The 21236-nt window shown below is 41.4% G+C and overlaps 3 protein-coding genes across 3 annotated transcripts; 2 read left to right on the forward strand and 1 right to left on the reverse strand.

Moving 5' to 3' along the window:
• Positions 1–4291: 4291 nt before the first annotated feature.
• Positions 4292–6651, forward strand: LOC130726484 (pentatricopeptide repeat-containing protein At2g15690, mitochondrial-like). The gene has a single exon (XM_057577763.1). The coding sequence runs from the start codon at positions 5601–5603 to the stop codon at positions 6507–6509; it is 909 nt and encodes a 302-aa protein (XP_057433746.1). The 5' UTR covers positions 4292–5600; the 3' UTR covers positions 6510–6651.
• A 736-nt stretch (positions 6652–7387) lies between these two features.
• LOC130726472 (chaperone protein ClpB4, mitochondrial) lies at positions 7388–17058 on the reverse strand. Its single transcript, XM_057577756.1, has 10 exons — positions 16693–17058; positions 16388–16606; positions 16075–16312; positions 15395–15590; positions 14767–14821; positions 11284–11434; positions 10281–10589; positions 9791–10056; positions 8780–9709; positions 7388–7879 (listed from the first exon to the last, which is right to left on the reverse strand). Exons 1-10 carry the CDS (start codon positions 16948–16950, stop codon positions 7571–7573), a joined length of 2931 nt encoding a protein of 976 aa, XP_057433739.1. The 5' UTR covers positions 16951–17058; the 3' UTR covers positions 7388–7570.
• Positions 17059–17217: 159 nt separating this feature from the next.
• Positions 17218–18957, forward strand: LOC130709657 (uncharacterized). Its single transcript, XM_057558965.1, has one exon. The coding sequence runs from the start codon at positions 17218–17220 to the stop codon at positions 18955–18957; it is 1740 nt and encodes a 579-aa protein (XP_057414948.1).
• The last annotated feature ends 2279 nt before the right edge of the window (positions 18958–21236 follow it).

The following is a 21236-nucleotide window of genomic DNA, read 5'->3' on the forward strand; positions in this document are numbered from 1 at the left end:
TTCTTAAAACCCGAATCGATCAACGAACTTACATACGTCGGCCTTTTCTTGGTCCCATCTCCTAAATCAACCTCCTCCAAAGGATCCTGAGCCTGCATTTTTAACATGGGATCTAAAGATTGCTCGAATCCAAGGGGTTCATCATCATATATACAATCAAGAACCGGCTCTGATCTGTCTTCATTAAAATGATCCAAGTCTAGGCACTCCTCCGGTTTGCAAATTTCTTCATATTCGGCTTCCTTTGTCGTTCCTATATATTGTTCGGCCTCCAAGGCCGTCTTTATTCTTATCTCGGCCGCATAGGCCGATATTCGAGCTACGCTCGACTCAATCATCTAATTCGACGATTTGCCACTCTCCTGTGGCATTCCGAGCACGAAAGTTTTTATTCCAAAGAAATCCGTACTCCGGGTGAAGATTCATTGCATAACTAGTGGAACCTTCCATGTGTTCTTTTCCTTCTGATTCATACGGAGCGATGTTTGCCATCCGCTTCTCGAAATTCTTTCGGTCAACAAACTCCACTTCAGCTTTGTAGTAACTCTGGTCAGCATCAACATTTTCGACCACCCCATCTGGCCTCCAAATTGACAGCTTTTGATGAAGGGAGGACGGCACAGCCCCTACCCCATGAATCCATTCTCGTCCTAGCAACAGATTGTAGTTTGCTTTCGATGGCACTACCACGAACAGAGTAGGTCGAGAAACAGTACCAATTGTGGTGTCCACCAATAACATTCCCAAAGACTTAGAAGTTTTTCCCTCGTAATCAGTCAACATCATGTTATGAGGTTGCAAATCCTCGACAGATTTCCCAATCTTCTTAAGCAGAAACTTTGGCATCAAATTTATGGCGGCCCCGCCATCAACCAAGACTTTATTGACGCCTACTCCTTCAATGCGGGCCCACACAAAAAGCGGTTTCAAATGCTTCTTCATCTCCATATCTGGTTTCTTGAAAACGGCACAATCATCTTCGATTCCTCCTTTAGTCATCACATAATAGCACAGTGGATTGTCATCATCCTCCTCGACGTAGTAATCCTCTTCATCATCAGTGATTTCAGTTTTCACATCGAACTCTTCTGGAAGGATCGAGACTAAGCTGCACATGGACTCAAACTCAGACTCCAACATTTCAAAGTTGTCCTTCATTTCGACATCTTCAGACTGTTTCTCTTTCCCTTTTGCCTGGTTAGTAGTCACCCAATTCCCAGCATTCTTCATACTCTGCTTAATCACCTGAATAGGAACCATAGGAGCCCCACCACTTTGGCCCAAAAGTTGGTACTTGACTGGCCTCTCAGAACTGGATTGGCCTGCCTCGAAGGCTTTCTCCCTCTGGTGACGCCTCCACTGAGTTTTTGTCATTGGGTTTCGACCTAGATACGGCCTTGGGACATAGGTATAATTCTTATGATTTCGAGAATTATCCATATAGGCAGACCCACTTCCCAATTCGACCACCTTAACCTTAGGGTGAGGCGCCTGATTCCTTGCCATCCACTTGTTGAACGGAACTCGACTTGGTGGCATATAAGTTCGACCACGCCCTCTTCCGAACCCAAAGGATCCCCTTCCCCTTATGAAGGGAGAATCAGCTCGTCCTCTGGACCCAAAACTAGGAGGCCTTTCCGGTATTACTGCGCGGCGTTTCTTGATTTCAGCATCTTCTATAGCTTGAGCAGCCACCTTGTCAAATACGACACTGCACCTTGGGCACAACATCACTTCAGAGTAAGACTTTTGGCAACGCTGCAGGAATTCCAGCAGGCTTTCCTCCGACCGAGGGTAAACCACCTTCTTAGCGGTTTCGACCTCTTCTTCCACGGAAGGAGCATCCATTCCCTCTTCAGACAATTCGACCTTCTCCATCCCTGGAGTAGGCCCCACAGCTTCGATATCATCTCCTCCAGTAGCAACCTGATTCAAATCAGACAACTCAACCATCATTATCCCGGCTGGCTCGACGTAATTGGCGTTGCCAATTTGCATTGGGTCAGAATCAATCTTCATAGCAGCCTTATCCTTTTCTTCGAACTTGAGCCGTCCTTCTTTGATTGCAGTTTGCACCAGATCCCTGAAACGTACACAATTATTAGTCCAGTGACTGAATACATTATGAAACTTGCAAAACTTTTTTCCTTTCCTTTGGTCGAAAGGTACTTCTTTTTGATCAGGAGATACTTTAATTTGACCATCTTTTAACAGAATATCATAAATCGCGTCGCATTTAGTAACATCAAAATTATACGCTTTCACAGGAAATTTACCAACACCTTTGTTTGTTTCCGCATTTTTAGATTCATAGGGTTTTAACATCCTACAAACATAAGGAGGTCCTGATACCAATTCGGCCACATCAACCTCCTGCTGTTCGATATCATCACAATTGCCTGGATAAGAGTCATAATCGACTTCATATTCGCAACTTTCGACGAACGCGACTTTACCCTTCTTGGGAACTCTATTAAATTTTTCTTTTTCGAGTTTCAAATTTTCAATCTGTCTGACCCTGTCAGCCAATTGAGCCATGTCCCTAAGATGTTGGGTATCTATCTTCTTACGAATTGAGTAGTCTAGGCCGCCAGCCGCCATTTCGACTAACTCATGTTCTGGGACCTGAGTGAAGCACTTCGACTTCATTTTCTGAACCTATTCAAGTAATCATCTATGGTTTCTTTGAATTTTCTTTTCACGCTGGCCAATTCCTTCAGACTGACTTTCGACTCACCCCTGAAGAACTGTTCGTGAAAAACTCTCTCTAACTGAGCCCAATTATGGATTGAATTAGGCAACAAAGTAGTAAACCAAGTAAAAGCATTTTTAGTCAGAGAACTCGGAAAATATTTCATCTTCAGGTTCTCATTATTTGCTATATCCCCTGCTTCTATTTGGTACCTAGCGATATGTTCGACTGTCGACTCTCCAGTATCCCCCGAAAACTTGGTGAACTTAGGGACTTTCCATCCTCTAGGCAATTCTGTTTGAAGGACGAATTCGGAGAAAGCCGAAGCAAAATGGGGTCGATTTGCATAACCCACATTGAATCCATGTTGGTTCAATAACTGTTCGACTATGCCTGCTATATTTTGATGCCCCCCAACGTTATTTTGTCTAACTCTCTCGACTACCCTATCTGCATCCATATTTCGATTTATTAAGATAGGATTTTCAATGTTCAGAGGCATTTGGCCACCAAGGTTATCCAATTGATTTCGACCTTGCACTGCCGCCACTTCGGCATTTGCTTGAAGCGGAACATTCTGAGGAACCGCATTCATTTCGACGGCATTATTCGCCGCTGCCCCCACAGGATTCGCCACCTCGTTTTGAGGGACTCCAAAAGCGTCAGCAATTCGACACATTTGTCTCGTCAACTGCTGATACGACTCATTTGTGTTTTGGATTAAAGGATTAAACACGGTTACTATTTGTTGGGCCAACATATTCACCATTTCGTGGTTACTATCATCCATTTGTTGCCTCAATACGTTAACAGAGGTATTTGTCAACGAAGTCCCTAAATGGTTGACACTCGCCCCTGCCATCCCCTGAGGATAAATATTATTTCGACCCCCAACATTGGAGGCCGAAGCCTGGTGTTGATTCCTCGGGGATCCGACTGACATTACGTTATCTGAATATACGGCAGGAAATGTCCCTACTCCAACCATTAGCCCTGGAGGCATCCCAAATGGCGGATTCACTGGCATGTTCACCGGTTGAGGGCGAGATGCCCCAGCAACCATTTGTGATACGACTGGAGTCGTCGGAGAGGGCACTGTAGCCGCTTGCGTCACCACAGGTATAACATTTTCGGCCACATTGGTCGTTGTTGCCTGTGCCGTTCCAGAGTTCAAGGCATTTCCCTCAACATTCACTCCAGCACCGGGATTTCCGGTTTGATTTGCCGAAGGTCCAGTATTCGCGGGAGGGGAATTACCACTTCTCGATCTACCATTCGCCATACTTACTAGTCTTCCACTTCTTAAACGCATAAACGTGGGTTAAGTAAGTTTGAATGATAACCGAATTCAACAACTATTTTCACAAAGAGGTCCCACCAGGTGTGCCAATTTGTTTACACCAAATTTTGGTAAACACAAATAAAGAATCCAAAGATCAATCTGGGACTGGATTCGAGTCCTCTTGGGTTCTTTGGTGAAAATGAATTAAATTTAGTCACTCAAAACTAAAGAAATTTAATAACAAATTAGAAACAAAATGAATAAATTCGACTTAAATGATAAAAACATAAATGAACTTTCTGAATCTGAATACTAATAATGAACTATAAGATGCAAAGTGTTACACGAATCCCTACTTTTTCACTCTAACTTGGCTTGTAATCATTGTGATCGATTGTAAGCACTTGAGAGTTTTCGAGTAAAGATTGTGCACCCCTATTCTTTCTACAAACCTGCTATTTATAGACTTAAAATGTAACTGACTTCTAACGGTCAATTAATACAACTATTACAAGTGTCTTCTGAACATAGCTTCGTCCTACACGTGTCTTTCTATTCTATACGTGTCCCTCGTGAATCATCTTTCAAAGACAAACCGGCTTCTCATATGGAACTCTCCGTATCTCGAAAAACAGTACTTTACAGTCGAAGTCGTTGAACACTTGATAAATTTCCTTGATTCCCTTCACTTTCGACTTCGAAGGTTGAACCCAATATAAATTCCAAACGAAATGTCCAACAATAGGTCGAAATTATATGCAATTAACACTGGTACTAGTAAATATGTTAAGCTGCACTCTTTTAGAATGTTGTGTTATTCGCTCTAGCGATTTTTCAGTATTTCAAGTTTCCTTGTGTGCTTTGCATATGTTTTTTAAAGGATGCTTTAACACCTGACATGTTAAGGTATTTGGTTGATTTTCTTTCTTTCTCATGTAGGGAGCACTGAAATGAAGGAAAGGAAAATAGACACCGACTCGTTGTTCTCTATTTCTGAAAACTAAACAAAAAACCCTAGCCTTCAATCTTCGGCTTTCAATCGCTAATGTTGATTCGGCATTCTCGAGTAATCACCATGCTCCCTTACTGGCTCAAGTGCAGACCTACTTGCATCTTCAGCCAATCCCTTAGTACCTCAAATGGGTACGGTAGATTCCCTTCTCAACATTTGAATCCCAATCAATGGAATCAACAACATCCACCACCACACCACACTCCTCAAAACCCCAACTTCAAGCCACCCAATCAATGGAATCAACAACATCCACCACCACACACTCAAAACCCCAACTTCCAGCCACCCAATAACAACTGGAACCCTCGGACTCCAGCCCCACAAAACCAATTTCTGAAGCAAGCTCCGGTTCAAGTGCAAGCTCCACCACCTTCTATCATTGATTTGTGCAGGGAAGGGAAGCTTAAAGAGGCGATTGAATTGCTGGATGAAGGGGTCAAGGCTGATGCTTTTTTTCTTTTTTTTTTTGATAGGCTGATGCTGGTTGCTTTGATCTTCTCTTTGACTTGTGTGGCCAGACCAAATCCCTCGAGGATGCTAAGAAGGTCCATGACTACTTCTTACAATCTACCTGCAGGGGCGATTTCAATTTGATCAACAAGGTCATTGATATGTACGGGAATTGTAAGAGTATGATTGATGCAAGGAGGGTGTTTGATCATATGTCTAACAGGAATATGGATACTTGGCACTCGATGCTTCGTGGCTATGCGAATAGTACCATGGGAGATGACGCCTTGCAACTGTTTGAGCAGATGAATGAGCTGGGTTTGGAGATCACGTCCGAGACTTTGCTTGCAGTGTTATCAGCTTGTGGCAGTGCTGAGGCTATGGAGGATGCTTTCCTTCATTTTGAGTCCATGAAAAGCAAGTATGGAATTGAACCGCGGGTGGAGCACTACATTGGGCTTTTGGATGTTCTTGGACAATCTGGATATCTCAAGGAAGCTGTGGAGTTCATTGAGAAGTTGCCATTTGAACTCACTGTGACTGTGTGGGAGACACTGATGAGTTATGCTCGCATTCATGGAGATATTGATCTTGAAGACCATGTGGAAGAGTTGATGGTTAATCTTGAGCCATCAAAGGTTGTTGCCAATATGATCCCTACCCCGCCTCCGAAAAAGTACAATCATATTAGCATGCTTGATGGCAGGAACAAAATCATTGAGTATAAGAATCCTACTCTCTACAAGGATGATGAAAAGTTGAAGGCTTTGATTGGGATGAAGGAAGCAGGGTATGTTCCTGATACGAGATTTGTTCTTCATGACATTGATCAGGAAGCAAAGGAGCAGGCTTTGCTCTACCACAATGAACGTCTAGCTATTGCATATGGCCTCATTAGTACTCCACCAAGAACACCTCTTAGAATCATTAAGAACCTTCGTGTCTGTGGTGACTGTCACAATGCCATTAAGATCATGTCCAGGATTGTAGGGAGGGAATTGATTGTCAGAGATAACAAAAGGTTTCATCATTTCAAGGATGGAAAATGCTCTTGTGGGGATTACTGGTGAAGGATTCATTACTTGAATTCTTACAATATCTTGAATGTAGTTTTTTATTGTAGACCGAGAAACCATTTGTGCTTGGAAGGTTCAATGCTGCTTATGCAGTATGCACTGATTTATAATGTAGTTGCTTCTTGTTTGATATTCACTTTATTTTCTCTACTTCTGTTCAGTGCTACATATTAACTTTAATTTTGCTCATCATTTGTTGCAATTGGTAGAACTCAGGATCCCTTTTCTTTCATAATGAATTGTTTATTAAAAAAATCTAAAAAAAAGTGACTTATAATAGGAGAATGAGGGAGTATAACTTAATGGTGAACTGAATTTTTTGTTGATAAGATGATAGTCTCATGCTCAAATTGCTACTTGCTACTATTTGTTTCATATGTTGGAAATTAAAAACCATGACAAGTTAAAGTAAAAAACATAAAATTCCTCCACTTTTAGATGAGTACCTTAGAAATTGCCTATTTTTAAAATATAAGAACGAACAATTATGATGTGTACCAAATATTTTACTAATAAAATGTTGCGATTTTAATGCTTTATATTTACATGTGTATAGTGCCCCAACTCAGTTACTGGATGCACCACTAATTGTTATGAACAATTTTATAAGTGAGAATGAAAAGTTGATGTATTTAACGGGATTAGTGGAGCAAAGCTTGAACAGTTGAACCTCTTATTTTTTTTGGAAGGATAAAATCAATATAAGTACATATATCTTTTTAAAATATTTATTTTCACATATATTTATCTTTGGGTGAGATAAAACTAATATAAGTACTTCCTATCTTTTTGGTTCAACCCTCCTTAAAAAAACTTTTGGCATTGTTAATGATGTTCAAGAGAAATGAGTATACTAGAAAAAAAAAATCATCTAAACAACTAAGAATATGTAATTATTTTCTCAACTCGTTAGGACACCCATCACAAAAAAAACTCAAATAAAATACAAGTTTATACCTTAGGAGTTTATCAATTATTAATCATTGACTATTCCAAAAAGCATGAACCGTGGGTTTTACCTAAGTGAAACTGTGATGTGAGACCAGTGAGCAAAATTAGTCATTGGCAACCATGGCATCAGCAACCGGGCTGTCCAGCTTCTTAACAAGTAGTCTATTAAGGGGAGGACCTTCCTTGGCTGATGAAGTCATATCAGCATCAACAATGATTGAGTCATCTTCTTTGAAATCTCCCCTTAGGACTCCCATCGCAATTTCATTCTCAACTAATTGTTGTATTACTCTTTTAACTGGTCTTGCTCCAAAATTGGGATCAAAACCCAATACACTAAGAAGTTCAAGGGCTTCTTGTGTGTAATGGAGATCGATTTTCTTTTGCTTGAGCCTGTTCTTCACCCGTTCCATCTGTACCAGGTGAAAAAACATGAGATCTTCAGCAAGTAGAGAGAAGCACAAACTAGAGATACATATATTGATCTTAAATACACGATAACACATAATCAGTGCATGTGCATTCACATCAATTTAAGATTGAAGATGTTCACTCAAACACTTAAATCATTCAGAATAATTTCATATGAAAAGAATAATTGCCACAGGCTCAGTTTGAAAGAACAAATTTAGGAGTAAGCAAGTTTACAACAAGAAAAATTAACAAAATCAGTATCAGCAGCAGAAATAATTGTTTCTAGAAAACTGCTTTTAATGCAATTCCAATTAACTTCTCTAGAGGAATATCAGTTAACTTTAACTTTTTCAAGACATAATACGGTTTCAATGGAGACTGTTTGTGAAAGTGATTCTAAGAACGGACATTAAGATATCCAAAGTAATGAGTAAGGTTATCACTGAAACAACTAACACTAGCATCTGTCATCTTCAAGCCCCAATATTCTATAGTAAGCTATTCTAAATACTAGCGTGCTTTAGTGCAACAGTGGTTGCCAGGTGTGTTGTTATTTCCTAGGTTATATTATTCTAGGGATAACAGCATCACCTAGTCTTTTGAAATCTTATCTTGTTATGAACTTTCTCTTATGCTCAAATATTTTCTTATTTGTAGTAATTATTTGATTCCTTATTTAATTAAAATCAAGAGTTATTACAGGATTACTTGTTAGTGTTTTGTGTTTTGTATCGCATTGCATCACACAAAACAATATTTGAAGTATTTCTCATTTTTCATCCTTCTTTCCAAAACCTTATAATCTCAAAACATCAGAAATTTTCTATGGATGCCAAGGAAATGAAAGTGAGATATGAAACCAGATTAAAAGGATAAAGTATTATGAGCACATCAATTACCTGAAGCTCCACAATTTTGCTGATCTCTTTGGAATCTAGAGGCTGGAAAACAATATATTCATCGATGCGGTTCATGAACTCTGGGCGGAATGTTTGCCTAGCTAGCTCAACAACTTGCGTTTTCATCTGATTGTAAACTGCAATTTTATCATCTTGTGTACTACGAAGGGTTTCAAGTATGTGATGAGACCCAATATTTGAAGTCATAATCACAACACAATTTGTGAAGCTAACAGTCCTTCCTTGAGAATCAGTAATTCTTCCATCATCCAACAACTGCAACAAGATGTTGAAGACATCATGATGTGCCTTCTCTATTTCATCAAATAATACCACAGAGTAGGGTCTTCGCCGGACCACTTCAGTTAGCTGACCACCTTCTTCATAACCAACATAACCAGGAGGGGCCCCAACTAAACGTGAGACAGCATGTTTCTCCATGTACTCACTCATATCAATTCTAACAAGAGCATTTTCTGTGTTAAACAAGTAACCAGCCAAAGCCTTGGCAAGCTCCGTTTTCCCAACACCAGTTGGACCCATAAACATGAAGCTTGCAATTGGACGATTTGGGTCAGACAATCCAGCCCTTGAACGGCGAATCGCATCAGCTACAGACTTCACAGCAATGTCTTGACCGACCACCCTCTTATGAAGAACATGTTCCAGCGAAACTAATTTTTCTCTCTCTGTTTGTTGAAGGTTTGATAATGGTATACCAGTCCATTTACATACAATCTCAGTGATATCAAGGTCAGTGACTTCTTCTCGAAGTAAAGATTGTCCAGATTCTCGGAAATCAACTAGATTCTTTTCAGCTTCTTCCAATTGGCGTTGAAGGGACATCAAAGTTCCATACTTAAGCTCGGCCGCACGGTTCAAGTCATAATCACGTTCGGCAGCTTCCATCTCTAGGTTGACTCTATCAATCTACACATGCTTAAAACATGTTAAGACCCATAGATTTAGATTAAAAATCTAATATATGGCAACACACAAACTAAGCATTACCTCTTCTTTGATAGATCTTATCCGAGTCATTAACACTTTTTCACTGTCCCAATGATCCGTCAGTTCTTTTTGCTTCTGTTTAAGTAAACTCAAATCATTTTCAAGCTTACTCAATCTTTCTTTAGATGCCTTGTCAGTATCATTTTTCAGAGAGAGTTTTTCCATCTCCAATTTCAAGACCGCTCTGTCTATCTCATCCAATTCGGTAGGCTTAGAGGTGATCTCCATCTTCAGCTTTGCAGCAGCTTCATCGACAAGATCAATAGCTAAAAGAGAGAAATTTAATTAGATATTGGAAGCAGTAAATCAACTAGATATTTTTAAAGCTGATGGCAGAGAGGGGGAGACAGAGAGACTGATTACTTTTCAAAAGGGAAATTTTATGTTGTTCTAGTGAGGACTAACTTCTTTCAAGTACTAAATTAAACGATATAATAAACTGTTATAATCAGACGAGCCTTGTCGTATAAGTGCCATAGTCAAAACTCACCTTTGTCTGGCAAGAAGCGTTCTGTGATGTATCGATCTGCTAGAACTGCAGCCGAAACAAGTGCACTATCCGATATTTTGACACCATGATGCAACTCATAGCGCTCACGCAACCCACGAAGAATGGATATTGTATCTTCTACAGATGGTTGACAGCAAAACACTTGTTGAAATCTACGCTCAAGTGCTGGATCCTTTTCAATATATTTTCTATACTCATTCAATGTAGTTGCTCCTATACATCGAAGTTCACCTCTTCCGAGCATTGGTTTCAACAAGTTTCCAGCATCCATTGCACCACTTGTAGCCCCTGTTGGTGAACCAATGAGAAGATATTACTAATTGATTAAATTGCAAAGCTGGAACAAAACTAGAGTTGATGGTGATTGGTGAATAAAAATGTCACTCCAATCTGTTAAAAGTACAGACAATTAACGATATATGCACAAATTTCAAAACAGCAAATTTTGGTGTTCAACCAATAAAAAGATTAGCTATAGACAATATGATTGTTTAAGGTGTCAGATTCCGCAGTTGGTACTCAACTATTATTCAGTTCTCCCCATCCATCCAGATTGGATTGCTTTTTAACAGAAGCAATCAATTATTGCATTCACTAATTTATGGCCAAGAATAGCAAACAAATATTTCTGATTTTCAGCGATGGGAGGGGGCACTGGAGATGGGTTCTAATACAGTGTCCCTAGAGGACCTGAACCCAATCCCATCATCTCAAAACCCCCCAAAAAAAAACAGCTTTTTGGGTTTGAAGTGCGCATATATTGGAAGCCCACCTCCTACCATGTACTGAAACCAACATTTTCGCTGTTGACTAGTAGGCTATACAAACTCTATAACAAGTCACAAACCAACTAGCCTAAGAATTTAAACTATTAGGTGAATGCATGAAAAGTTATATGATGTGTCTACTCTCTACCAAATACAAAGTAGACAATACTCCCAATGTCTAAATTTTGATTCAAGAACAAGAATGAGGTACCAACCTGCACCAACAACGGTATGAATTTCATCGATAAATAAAATTATTTGTCCATTTGATGCAGTAACTTCTTTAAGGACAGCTTTCAATCTTTCTTCAAAATCTCCACGAAACTTGGCACCAGCAAGCAATGACCCCATATCAAGGGAGATCAGCTACAAAACACGAAAAAAAAAAAGTAAAATTTCAATACAAATTTCGGCAAAAATATTACAGCATTGCATTCCCTGGACTCTGCACATAGCAGATTAGGTAGAGCTTTACAACACCAAGCTGTCCTTTATTACAACATTAGACTTCAAAGAAAATTTAGAGAGAGAGAGAGAGAGAGAGAGAGAGAATGATGTAATACATTTCATTAAATTTTCCAAGTTAATTGATAATGTCATAATTTTTCACAATCTAGAGAAGGGTCAAGGAAACTGCCTCTGAGTCCCAAATAGCATAAGGTAAATCTTTTTTAAGCTAATTGTAATCACACCATTCTGAAATTATACTTTCCACACCACCTTATTTGTCATGTGTTTAATGTAAGAAAGAAACCAGCTTTGCATTTTAGAATTACTGTGAAATCTTCTTTATGTGTGTGTGTGAGCAAAAGTTATAGGAACAAAGTAGTCCTTATACTTTCAATGAAAGACAAGTTAGTGTTAGAAACCTGATTTTTATTGATAGAAAAACCCTAATTCCCAATTGGAAACTAGGGAGAGATACAAGAGGAAAGGATACCAAACACCCTTCCAAGCCTAAGAGAGAACCACTTCTCTCTCTAACCCAATTCCTAAACTGAATAACAAGATACCCCTAAATCTCTAATGTCTGTTATTTATAGGATACATGCCTCAATAACATTCTAACTAACTCACTAAGTATAACTAACTAACTAACTAACCTCTAACCTTGAGTTCCTATCAATACTCCCCCCCTGAAAATTCACCTTGTCCTCAAGGTGAAGGACAACAGGACAAGCAATCTAAAGGAGCAGCCTCACCACAGATCAAATGGAGACAATCATAGCTTCCACCTGGATCCCACAACCTAAAGCAAAGAGTCCAAAACAATTTGCAGAAGATCCCATTGATGCAAACAGGTTGAGCCAGCAAGATAGCAGAATCCTTCAAAGCAAACCCATATACAAATGAATTGGTGGGCAACTTCCCATAACCAGCCAACAAGCTCACAAGTAGTCCAGTAAGTGAATCAGCACCAAAAATAAACTCTCCTCCAAGTGACCCAAATTGGGTGAATGTCCAACTATCAGCAATCTGGTGATGCCTCCAAACCCAAACATTGAACTTAGTAATTTGAGAATTCGAACTTTGAAACCCAGCAACAAATTCAGCAAAAACATGTAGTTGGCATGACCAAAAACTTGAGTGAACCTGTGTTAGAGATGGTGGAACAAAATAATTTCCACCCGGATCCCACTTCTCCTGTTCATTGCTCAGGTTTGTAAACAACTTCATAGTTTCAGCAAAAGCTTGTAGATTACCTGAATCGTTTTCCCAAAGCTGCTGTAAAATTCTTTGAGACTTTGTAACCTGAAATATGGCTCCCCGTTGTCCCTTGTAAATGGGTAAATTGGATTTTAACCCAAAAGCTGAAAAGTTGGCCCAATATTCATCAAGGCCCAATTCCTGCCAACTTAGAGTTGGTCTTGGCCCATTTGGATTGTAAGTCCAAACCTTGACCTCCGTGTTCCTCCATCCCAGCTTTCTGTGCGTTTCCCCTTCCCTCTCAGCGTGACCAACCAGCAACGGAAAAACCTCACCGGAGCCAACCGATAAATCCGGCGGTTCCGGCGGTGGCTGATTTCCCTCAGGCGGCCTACAAGGATATGGGTTCAACAACCTTGACGCCAGCCTTCTGCTCCTCTCCGATGGACCTCCCTCATGCAGTAATCGCACTGCGTGATCAGATAGCGTCGGTGGCAGCCATTGGAACGAGCCCATCACCATTAACGGAAAACCAAGATGTGATGGTTCACCAATGAAATCCCAACCGCCCTGGTGCGACAGCTTCGGCGAAAATCGCTCAATCGCCACCGTCGACGATGCTCGCTCTGTCTCTGCCGCAACTCTTTCTTTCTCCTCCGCCTCAGGCTCTGGTTTCTGCGACGCTTCAACCTTTGTTTCCCCCTGAATCGCCCTTACCGTCGTGGTCTCAAGATTCTCCGGCGACGCCTCTGCTTCAAAGGTGCGGGTTTTCTCTGCCATTGATGCAGACCTCGATTTCTTCTGCCACTCCTCTGTTACTCGATTGTCCTCCACTAGTTCAAGATTGAGTTGCTTCATCTCAGAAATGAAAACCCCCTTTGTTTCAGACGCTTGCTCATCCACCGTGGCGTCTCTCTCTTCTTCCACCGTCGTCTCCGATTCACCCTCTGTTCCAAGATTGGCTTTCTGAATCGCAGAGGTTGAGTATTCTCCTGCTTCAGAAGCCTGCCCAGCCACCGCTGCGGTCTCACTTCCCCTCAACAACGCCGCCGCTGTCGCCGTTCGCTCCGCCTGGACCGCCGTCTCTGATTCTTGCCTTTCTTGTTCCATCTTCTGCCTTCGCTCATTCAGTTCTCTCAACTGCTCTTTAAGTGATTCGTGTTCCTTTCTGCTCTCTGCGAATTCTTTCTGCAACTCTCGCAACATGCCAATGATTTCCTTCTTTTCCCTTGATGAGAGAAAATTCCCGAAATCTGCAGCCATCTCCTTCTTGATGTTGTTTTGCTGTGGGATCTTCTTGGCCAGGCACCTGAATCGGTGCTCTGATACCATTGATAAGAACCTTGGGAGAACCACACCACAAAAGCTAGCTGTTGTAGTTGGAGAGCCCAAGGCCTTATAAACCCCACATTAGAATCCCATACTTCCAATGTGGGACTGAAGTCCCATACCTTGCAATGGGGTCCTAACATCCCACCACGCTCCGCAGCCCCGGCGCCCACGCGGGCTGGCTGTGCACTAGCCCCACGACTAGTCCCGGGCGAACACTGCAATGCCGGCGTCACCACCCGCGCCGCTCGTTTGCAGCTCAGAGACATGGTGGAAGGCTCTGATACCAATGTTAGAAACCTGATTTTTATTGATAGAAAAACCCTAATTCCCAATTGGAAACTAGGGAGAGATACAAGAGGAAAGGATACCAAACACCCTTCCAAGCCTAAGAGAGAACCACTTCTCTCTCTAACCCAATTCCTAAACTGAATAACAAGATACCCCTAAATCTCTAATGTCTGTTATTTATAGGCTACATGCCTCAATAACATTCTAACTAACTCACTAAGTATAACTAACTAACTAACCTCTAACCTTGAGTTCCTATCAATTAGTTTCGGGTTTTCTCGAGAACATGACAGTTCAACAAAGTGTTAGTAGCTTTATTAGACTTATTCAGTAACTTTTGCAGCCTGTATTGGGACTTGACACGAAGCCAACCAAGTAACTCAATTAATGTTTTCAAGATAACATAAAGGGAAGAAACAATAGAATTCAACCTTTCGGTTCATCAATGGCTCTGGAACATCTCCACGCACAATACGTTGAGCTAATCTGCAAAGCAACGAAAAAGCTTTAAGTATAATCATATGAACATACAAGCTACTTCCACTTTGAATTAACAAGACAAAAATTTAATTGTTGCACTTTCTAAATATTATTGAAACTTGGTTGAAGCAATTTGTCAAAAAGTACCACTTAAATCATGCTCTATGCTTCATAGAAATTAAAAATCAGAAAATTTAGCAAGCAATTCATGTTAAGGATTTTAGCCTTGATTCACTTAATCTCATGAAGCTAGATTGCAACAAATACTTGTCATAAAGAGGCACAAATGACGAAAAACAAACTTCAACCTGTTGGGAAAGTTCAGCGTCAAACAAGGATCTTAAAGGCAAAAAATTAAGACACAAATAAATCAAGAACCCAAAGTAGTTGTTAAAAAAATTCCTCTAAGCAAATAGGAGAAGGCTACCTATAGCCTAATTCAATTTTCACCATACACGAATAAACCTAATCATGCAAGAAGGAAAAAATGTACAAAGCATACAGAAATAAAAACAACAAGAAGAAGTCATATTGTCTAACACATCTGAAAGAACTGTCATAAAATTATATTAGCCATACCCTTCGGCAATTGCAGTTTTCCCCACACCAGGTTCACCAATAATAACTGGATTGTTTTTAGTTCTCCTTGACAATATCTGGATACAGCGTCGAATTTCATCATCTCGACCAATGACAGGATCAAGCTTGCCACGCCTAGCAAGTTCAGTCAGGTCACTTCCATACTTGTCCAATGCCTCATATTTCCCCTCAGGATCTATAGACAGTTATTTCCAAATAAGAAAGAAAAATATACAACTAGAAAATCCAAAAAACAAAAGCAACTAGAAAGGATAACAGGAGGTCAAATGTAAAGAAATAATTTTAAAACAAGTCTAAGTTCAATTTTGTGGATCAGGCATAAGAGAAATCAAATATGCTTTGGAGTTGCATAGAAGCCAATTGAAACAACAAGTGTCATACATATCAACATGACACAAATTTATAACTCACTGCTGAGCTTAGTATGTTCCATTATTGTTTTAAACTATAGCTTACAAGTAATTAATCATAAACAATCACTATTCTTTTTTCTTGTCACCAATCAAACTTGATACTTTTTAGTTTTGATACAATTTGGTGTCATGTTTATTTCAAAATTTCAAAGATTTAAAGCTCTGTCATAGTGAGATAAAACAAATGATGTCATCCTATCTTGGTTGCAAAAATAAAAAACCTTCAAATGTAAGTAAAATATATACTTTGATCAGTCACTCTTTGGCTTCCACGAACAGCTTGTACCGCGTCCTTCAAGGCCTTCTCGCTAAGCTGAAGATTCTTAAATAATTGTTGCCCAAACCTCTTATCTGAATGAAAAGCCAGCAAAAGGTGCTCCACAGACACAAACTCATCACCCATTTCTTTCTTGTGCTTTCGCGAATTGTCCAAGAGTGAGCTAACATGTGAACCCATGAAAGGACCAGTAGTATCACCAGTAACCTGCCAAACAAAACAGCAAAGTAAGAATCACCTATAGAGATCAAATCAAATGAAATCCACCACCAAGAAACACACCTTAGGTTGTTGAGCTATGAAATCCTCAGTAGCCTGAAGAACAGAAGTGTTGTCCAATCCAGCCTTAGTGAAAATCCTTCTGGCCAAACCATCTTTTTGCTCCAAGAGTGCTTTCATCAAATGCTCAGATTCCACAATTTGTTGTTTGCTAACTCGTGCAGCATCAACAGCACCCACAATGCCTTCCCATGCCATCTCTGTGAACTCTGTCGGTGTTACCTACAGATTCGACGAAACAGAAACCCTATCAGAATTGAATTGATGAAGAAATTGAAGGAAATGGGAGTGTGAAGGGATTGGAGTACCTGCTGAGAGGTTCCGGCGGAGCGGAGGGAGGGAGTGGAGGCGTGGAAGGAGCGAGAGAGGGTGAAAGAGTGGGAGAGGAAGTTGGCGGAGGAGACATTGGTTGGTGGTGACCGTGAGAGAGGGTTTGTGGTGTGAGGGGGGAGGAGTGCGGCGGAGCGAGAGAGGGAGGAGAGAGGGGTTCGCCGTGGGTTGGTTCTGGAAACGGTTGCGGCGGTGAGAATGGATTTGGTTAGCGACGGTGTTCTTCTGGTCGCCATTGATGACGGAGCTAGAGCGTGGATTGTTTTTGGTTGCGTACACTCACTCGGTTACAAGACAGTGGAGTTTGGGTTTTAGAAACGAATTCTCTGGAAGCTTGGGGAAGGGGGAAAGAAAAAGAAAAAAGGAAAATATATGATGTGTACAATAGAGGCTTAAGTAAAATTAAGATGGTGGGTTAGAGAGAGAAAGTCTGCCTTCTCTCTAGAGTCAAACCCTATCTGATTCTCCCCTTGACCCTGTCGAACAACCGCCTTGTTTCCTCCATGGCGCCGTCAAGCACCATCGGAGGGGAGTACCGCCAGCCACCAAGTGACGAAGAGGAACAGACTGACCGCACCAAGAAGAAAGTGAGAACCACCTCTGACGAAGATTCTGAGAAATTTCAGGATACTATGATGCAAGCTGATGACGAGGGAAACCCCAACCTGGGTGAAATACAAGAACCAAAAAAGCTTTCGTACAAGGACAAGGTGATGGCAGGGGAATTTGCCTCATCTCCTTTCACAGACCAGGAAATTGTGGACCTGGTAAGGGAAGAACTGATGGTGGGGGGACTGGATTTTGAGGAGGCCCAGAAGGAAAGAGGACCTTTCAACCCGAACCCAGTGGTTCCGATCTCCCTAGAGGAATATGAGCAGTGGTGCCGCCCTTGGAAATTCACACTGGTAGTGAAGTTGTTGGGAAAACGAATTGGCTTCAAATGGATGAATCAACGCCTCCACCGTCTTTGGGCTAAGGAAGGTGATGTGAAGGTGATAGACCTGGCTGATGACTACTTCCTGGTGCGCTTTGCATCTGAAAATGATTACAAACTTGCTCTGTTTGAAGGACCATGGATGGTAGCTGATCACTACTTGCTAGTCCAAAGATGGCGGCCCATGTTCAAAGCTGAGGACGATGCTGCTAGGAAGATTGCTGTCTGGATAAGGTTACCAAAACTCCCTGTGGAACTGTACAACAACACTTTCTTGTGGCGGCTAGGCTCGATGATTGGTACAATGCTTAAGATTGACCACCACACCACGGTCCACTCCCGTGGTAAATTTGCCCGTATCTGTGTAGAGATTGACCTCAGTTGTGAATTAACCCCAAACTTCACAGCCCTAGGGGAGGAGCACCGCCTAGAGTACGAGGGTTTGCACTCTATTTGCTTTAACTGTGGTAAGTATGGCCACAAGAGTGAGTGCTGCCCTGAAATCCTGATTAATAGTAAAGTCCCTGTTGGCAACTCTCCAGTTTTCTCTACTGGACCTGGCCTTGACCCGATGCAAGAAGAACAACCTAGCAGAACCCCCTTACCCAAACCCCAACCAGAAGTAGACAAGGAGAACCCCAAAGGCTTTGGCCCTTGGATGATGGCAAAAAAGAGTCAAAAGAGGAAGCCCCTACGACCTCTCAACCAGCAAAACTCCCAACAAGGGAATGGCTCTCGCTTTCAGGTCCTGGAAGAGGAATTGAGTACCAAAGACAACAGTGATGACCTCCATAGTAAGGTGGACCAAGGAAACCTACCAAAAAACAACAGCAAGCCTAACCATGGCAACCAGAAAATCTCTCAGAAAACAAACAACAGACATAATCACCCAAATGCCATAGGGTCAGGAGCTAACCGAAAGACACCCCCAATGGTGGAGAAAATACATAGGAAAGAAACTGGAAAAGCCCAAATGACGCCAACAGCAAAAACACCTTCCCAACAGGAGGAGAAACCAGATCACATATTGACCCAACAAGAGAATGACTTACTAGAAACAGTAAGGAAGCACCAACTTGCCCTGTGGGAAGAATTCAAGGCCAGAAAAGCTAATGATGAGGAGTTCCAAGGCAGCCTACACACCCCCTCTAAAGAGGAACTAAAGTTCGTTCAAGCCTTACTCCTCAAGAAAGGTGTTGGGGACCCCAATGCCAATCTGCAGATCAGTCACAATATGGACATGGACCATGAGGACAATGGATCTTCAGGTGCTGAGATAGTGGAGGAGGATTCTCCTCAAAGCTTTTAGCTTCTGTGAGCTGCAGGCTCTACTACCCAACCTATTGTTTCAAATGAATTACATGATTTGGAATTGTAGGGGAGCTGGGAAGAGAAATTTTTCATCTATGATCAAAGACTGTACAAGAATTTACAACTTGAGTTTTGTTGCTATCTTGGAACCAAGAATAAGTGGTACTAGAGCTGATAAAGTGCTTGCTAATTCAGGATTTGACAGTTTTGCTAGATCTGAGTCAGTAGGCTTCTCTGGAGGGATTTGGTGCTGTTGGAAGCAATCCCACTATACTATCCAGGTAATTGAAATAAAACATCAGTGCATTCACCTCCATGTAAACCCCAACGAAAATGGAGGATGGTACTTGTCTGTTGTGTATGCGAGCCCTCAAGAGAGGAAAAGACTTGAATTATGGGAAGAGCTTACTTCCTTTAAAGAACAAGTAATGGGACCTTGGTGTGTGGTGGTGGACTTTAGTACAGTCCTTTATGAAGCTGAGAAAGTAGGTGGTGCACCTGTAAACAGACCAGCCATCAATAAATTCCAAGAGTGCTTGAATTTGTGCCTTTTAGATGACCTGGGAGCCAAAGGTACCCCTTTCACTTGGCAAAGAGGGAACCTACTTGAGAGACTGGACAGAGCTGTAGCAAATGATCAATTGAGGGGAGCCTTTCCTGTAGCCTCTATTACTAATCTACCTCTTCCTTTTTCAGATCATTGTGCAGTGTGGATCAGATTAAATGTTGAAGACAGAAGGCCCAAACCTTTCAAGTTCATTGCCGCATGGCTCAATCATCCAGAGTTCCAAGCACAGGTTGAAAGGCACTGGAGTACCACAGGGACTTGGCTTGATAACATTGAACGATGTACCACAAGTCTGCAGGAATGGAACAAAATCATCTTTGGAGATATCTTCAGAACCAAGAGGAAATTACTGTCCAGATTAGATGGCATTCAGACAAAACTCTGCCATAGTATCAATCCTTATCTCCTAAAACTAAGGAAGAGGCTCTGGCTTGAATATGAAACCGTCCTACACCAAGAAGAGCTATACTGGGCCCAACAAGCTAAAGTCAACTGGCTAAGGCTCGGAGATAAGAACACCAAATTTTATCACCAAAGCACGATTTGTAGACAACAGAGGAACAAAGTAGAAGCCTTGAGGAATGAAGCAGGTGATTGGATTTATAACCCGCAGGACCTTCAAAAAATGATGGTAGATTATTACAAAGTGCTCTACACCCCAGACAACTTCCCTACTACATCGCTGCCAGTGCCAGATTCTTTCCCGAAACTTAGGGACATTGATAGTATGGAGATGATCCAAGAAATTACGCAGGAGGAAGTTAGAGGAGCGTTGTTCAGTATTGGTAATCTTAAATCCCCTGGACCAGATGGTTTCCACGCTGTCTTTTTCAAAAAGAACTGGGAGCATATTAAAGAGTCTCTTACAGACTTTGTAAAGAAAGTGTTTGCAAGACCTGAAAAGATCTTGGAGGTTAATCAGACCATCATTGCCCTGATCCCTAAAGTTGCAACTCCTGATCGGGTTTCTCAATTTAGGCCTATATCACTCTGTAATACTAGCTATAAAGTGGTGACAAAAATTCTAGCCTCCAGAATCAGCAAAGTCCTCCCTAGTCTCATTTCTCCGAACCAGGCCAGCTTTGTCAAAGGAAGAAGCACCATGGATAATGTCCTCACTTTCCAAGAAGTTACCCATTCCCTGAGATCCTTGAGGGGGAAACAAGGGTACATGGCTATTAAACTTGACCTAGAGAAGGCCTACGACAGATTGGAATGGCCTTTTATAGGAGAAACTCTGAGGTTTTTTGGCTTTGATGAGAAATTTACCAATCTCATCCACCAGTGCATCTCCTCTTCCTCTATGGCTCTTGCTTGGAGAGGACAGTATACAGAATCTTTCAACCCTCACAGAGGCATAAGGCAAGGGGATCCCATCTCCCCTTACCTCTTTGTCTTGTGTATTGAGAGATTGGCTCTCATGATACAAGAGGCTTGTGCAAATGGGTCTTGGAAACCTTTCAAGGTAAGCAGATCAGGTCCATCTATTTCCCACCTTCTGTTCGCAGATGATGTCATTCTTTTGGCTGAAGCTTCATTGGACCAAGCAACACTTATACATGATACCCTCAAGATATTTTGTGAGGCCTCGGGCCAAAAAGTAAGTCTTGCTAAATCCAGGGTCTTCTTCTCTAAGAATACTGAGAAGAATCTTGGTGACCAAATTTCCAGTAGCTTGGGAATCCAGCAAACTCTCAATTTGGGCATGT

The sequence above is a fragment of the Lotus japonicus genome, chromosome 1, assembly GCF_012489685.1.
Source record: "Lotus japonicus ecotype B-129 chromosome 1, LjGifu_v1.2".
In the NCBI taxonomy this organism is placed as follows: Eukaryota; Viridiplantae; Streptophyta; class Magnoliopsida; order Fabales; family Fabaceae; genus Lotus; species Lotus japonicus.

Excerpts from the sequence above, each read along its gene's own strand:
- LOC130726472 (XM_057577756.1), bottom strand. The coding sequence starts at position 16,950 with ATGGCGACCAGAAGAACACCGTCGCTAACCAAATCCATTCTCACCGCC. Across the intron at positions 16,607-16,692 it reads CCGCCGGAACCTCTCAGCAG|GTAACACCGACAGAGTTCAC; the intron begins GTACTCCAATCC and ends TCGAATCTGTAG. Across the intron at positions 11,435-14,766 it reads AGCCATTGATGAACCGAAAG|CTGATCTCCCTTGATATGGG; the intron begins GTTGAATTCTAT and ends CGTGTTTTGTAG.
- LOC130709657 (XM_057558965.1), top strand. The coding sequence starts at position 17,218 with ATGGCGCCGTCAAGCACCATCGGAGGGGAGTACCGCCAGCCACCAAGT.
- LOC130726484 (XM_057577763.1), top strand. The coding sequence starts at position 5,601 with ATGTACGGGAATTGTAAGAGTATGATTGATGCAAGGAGGGTGTTTGAT.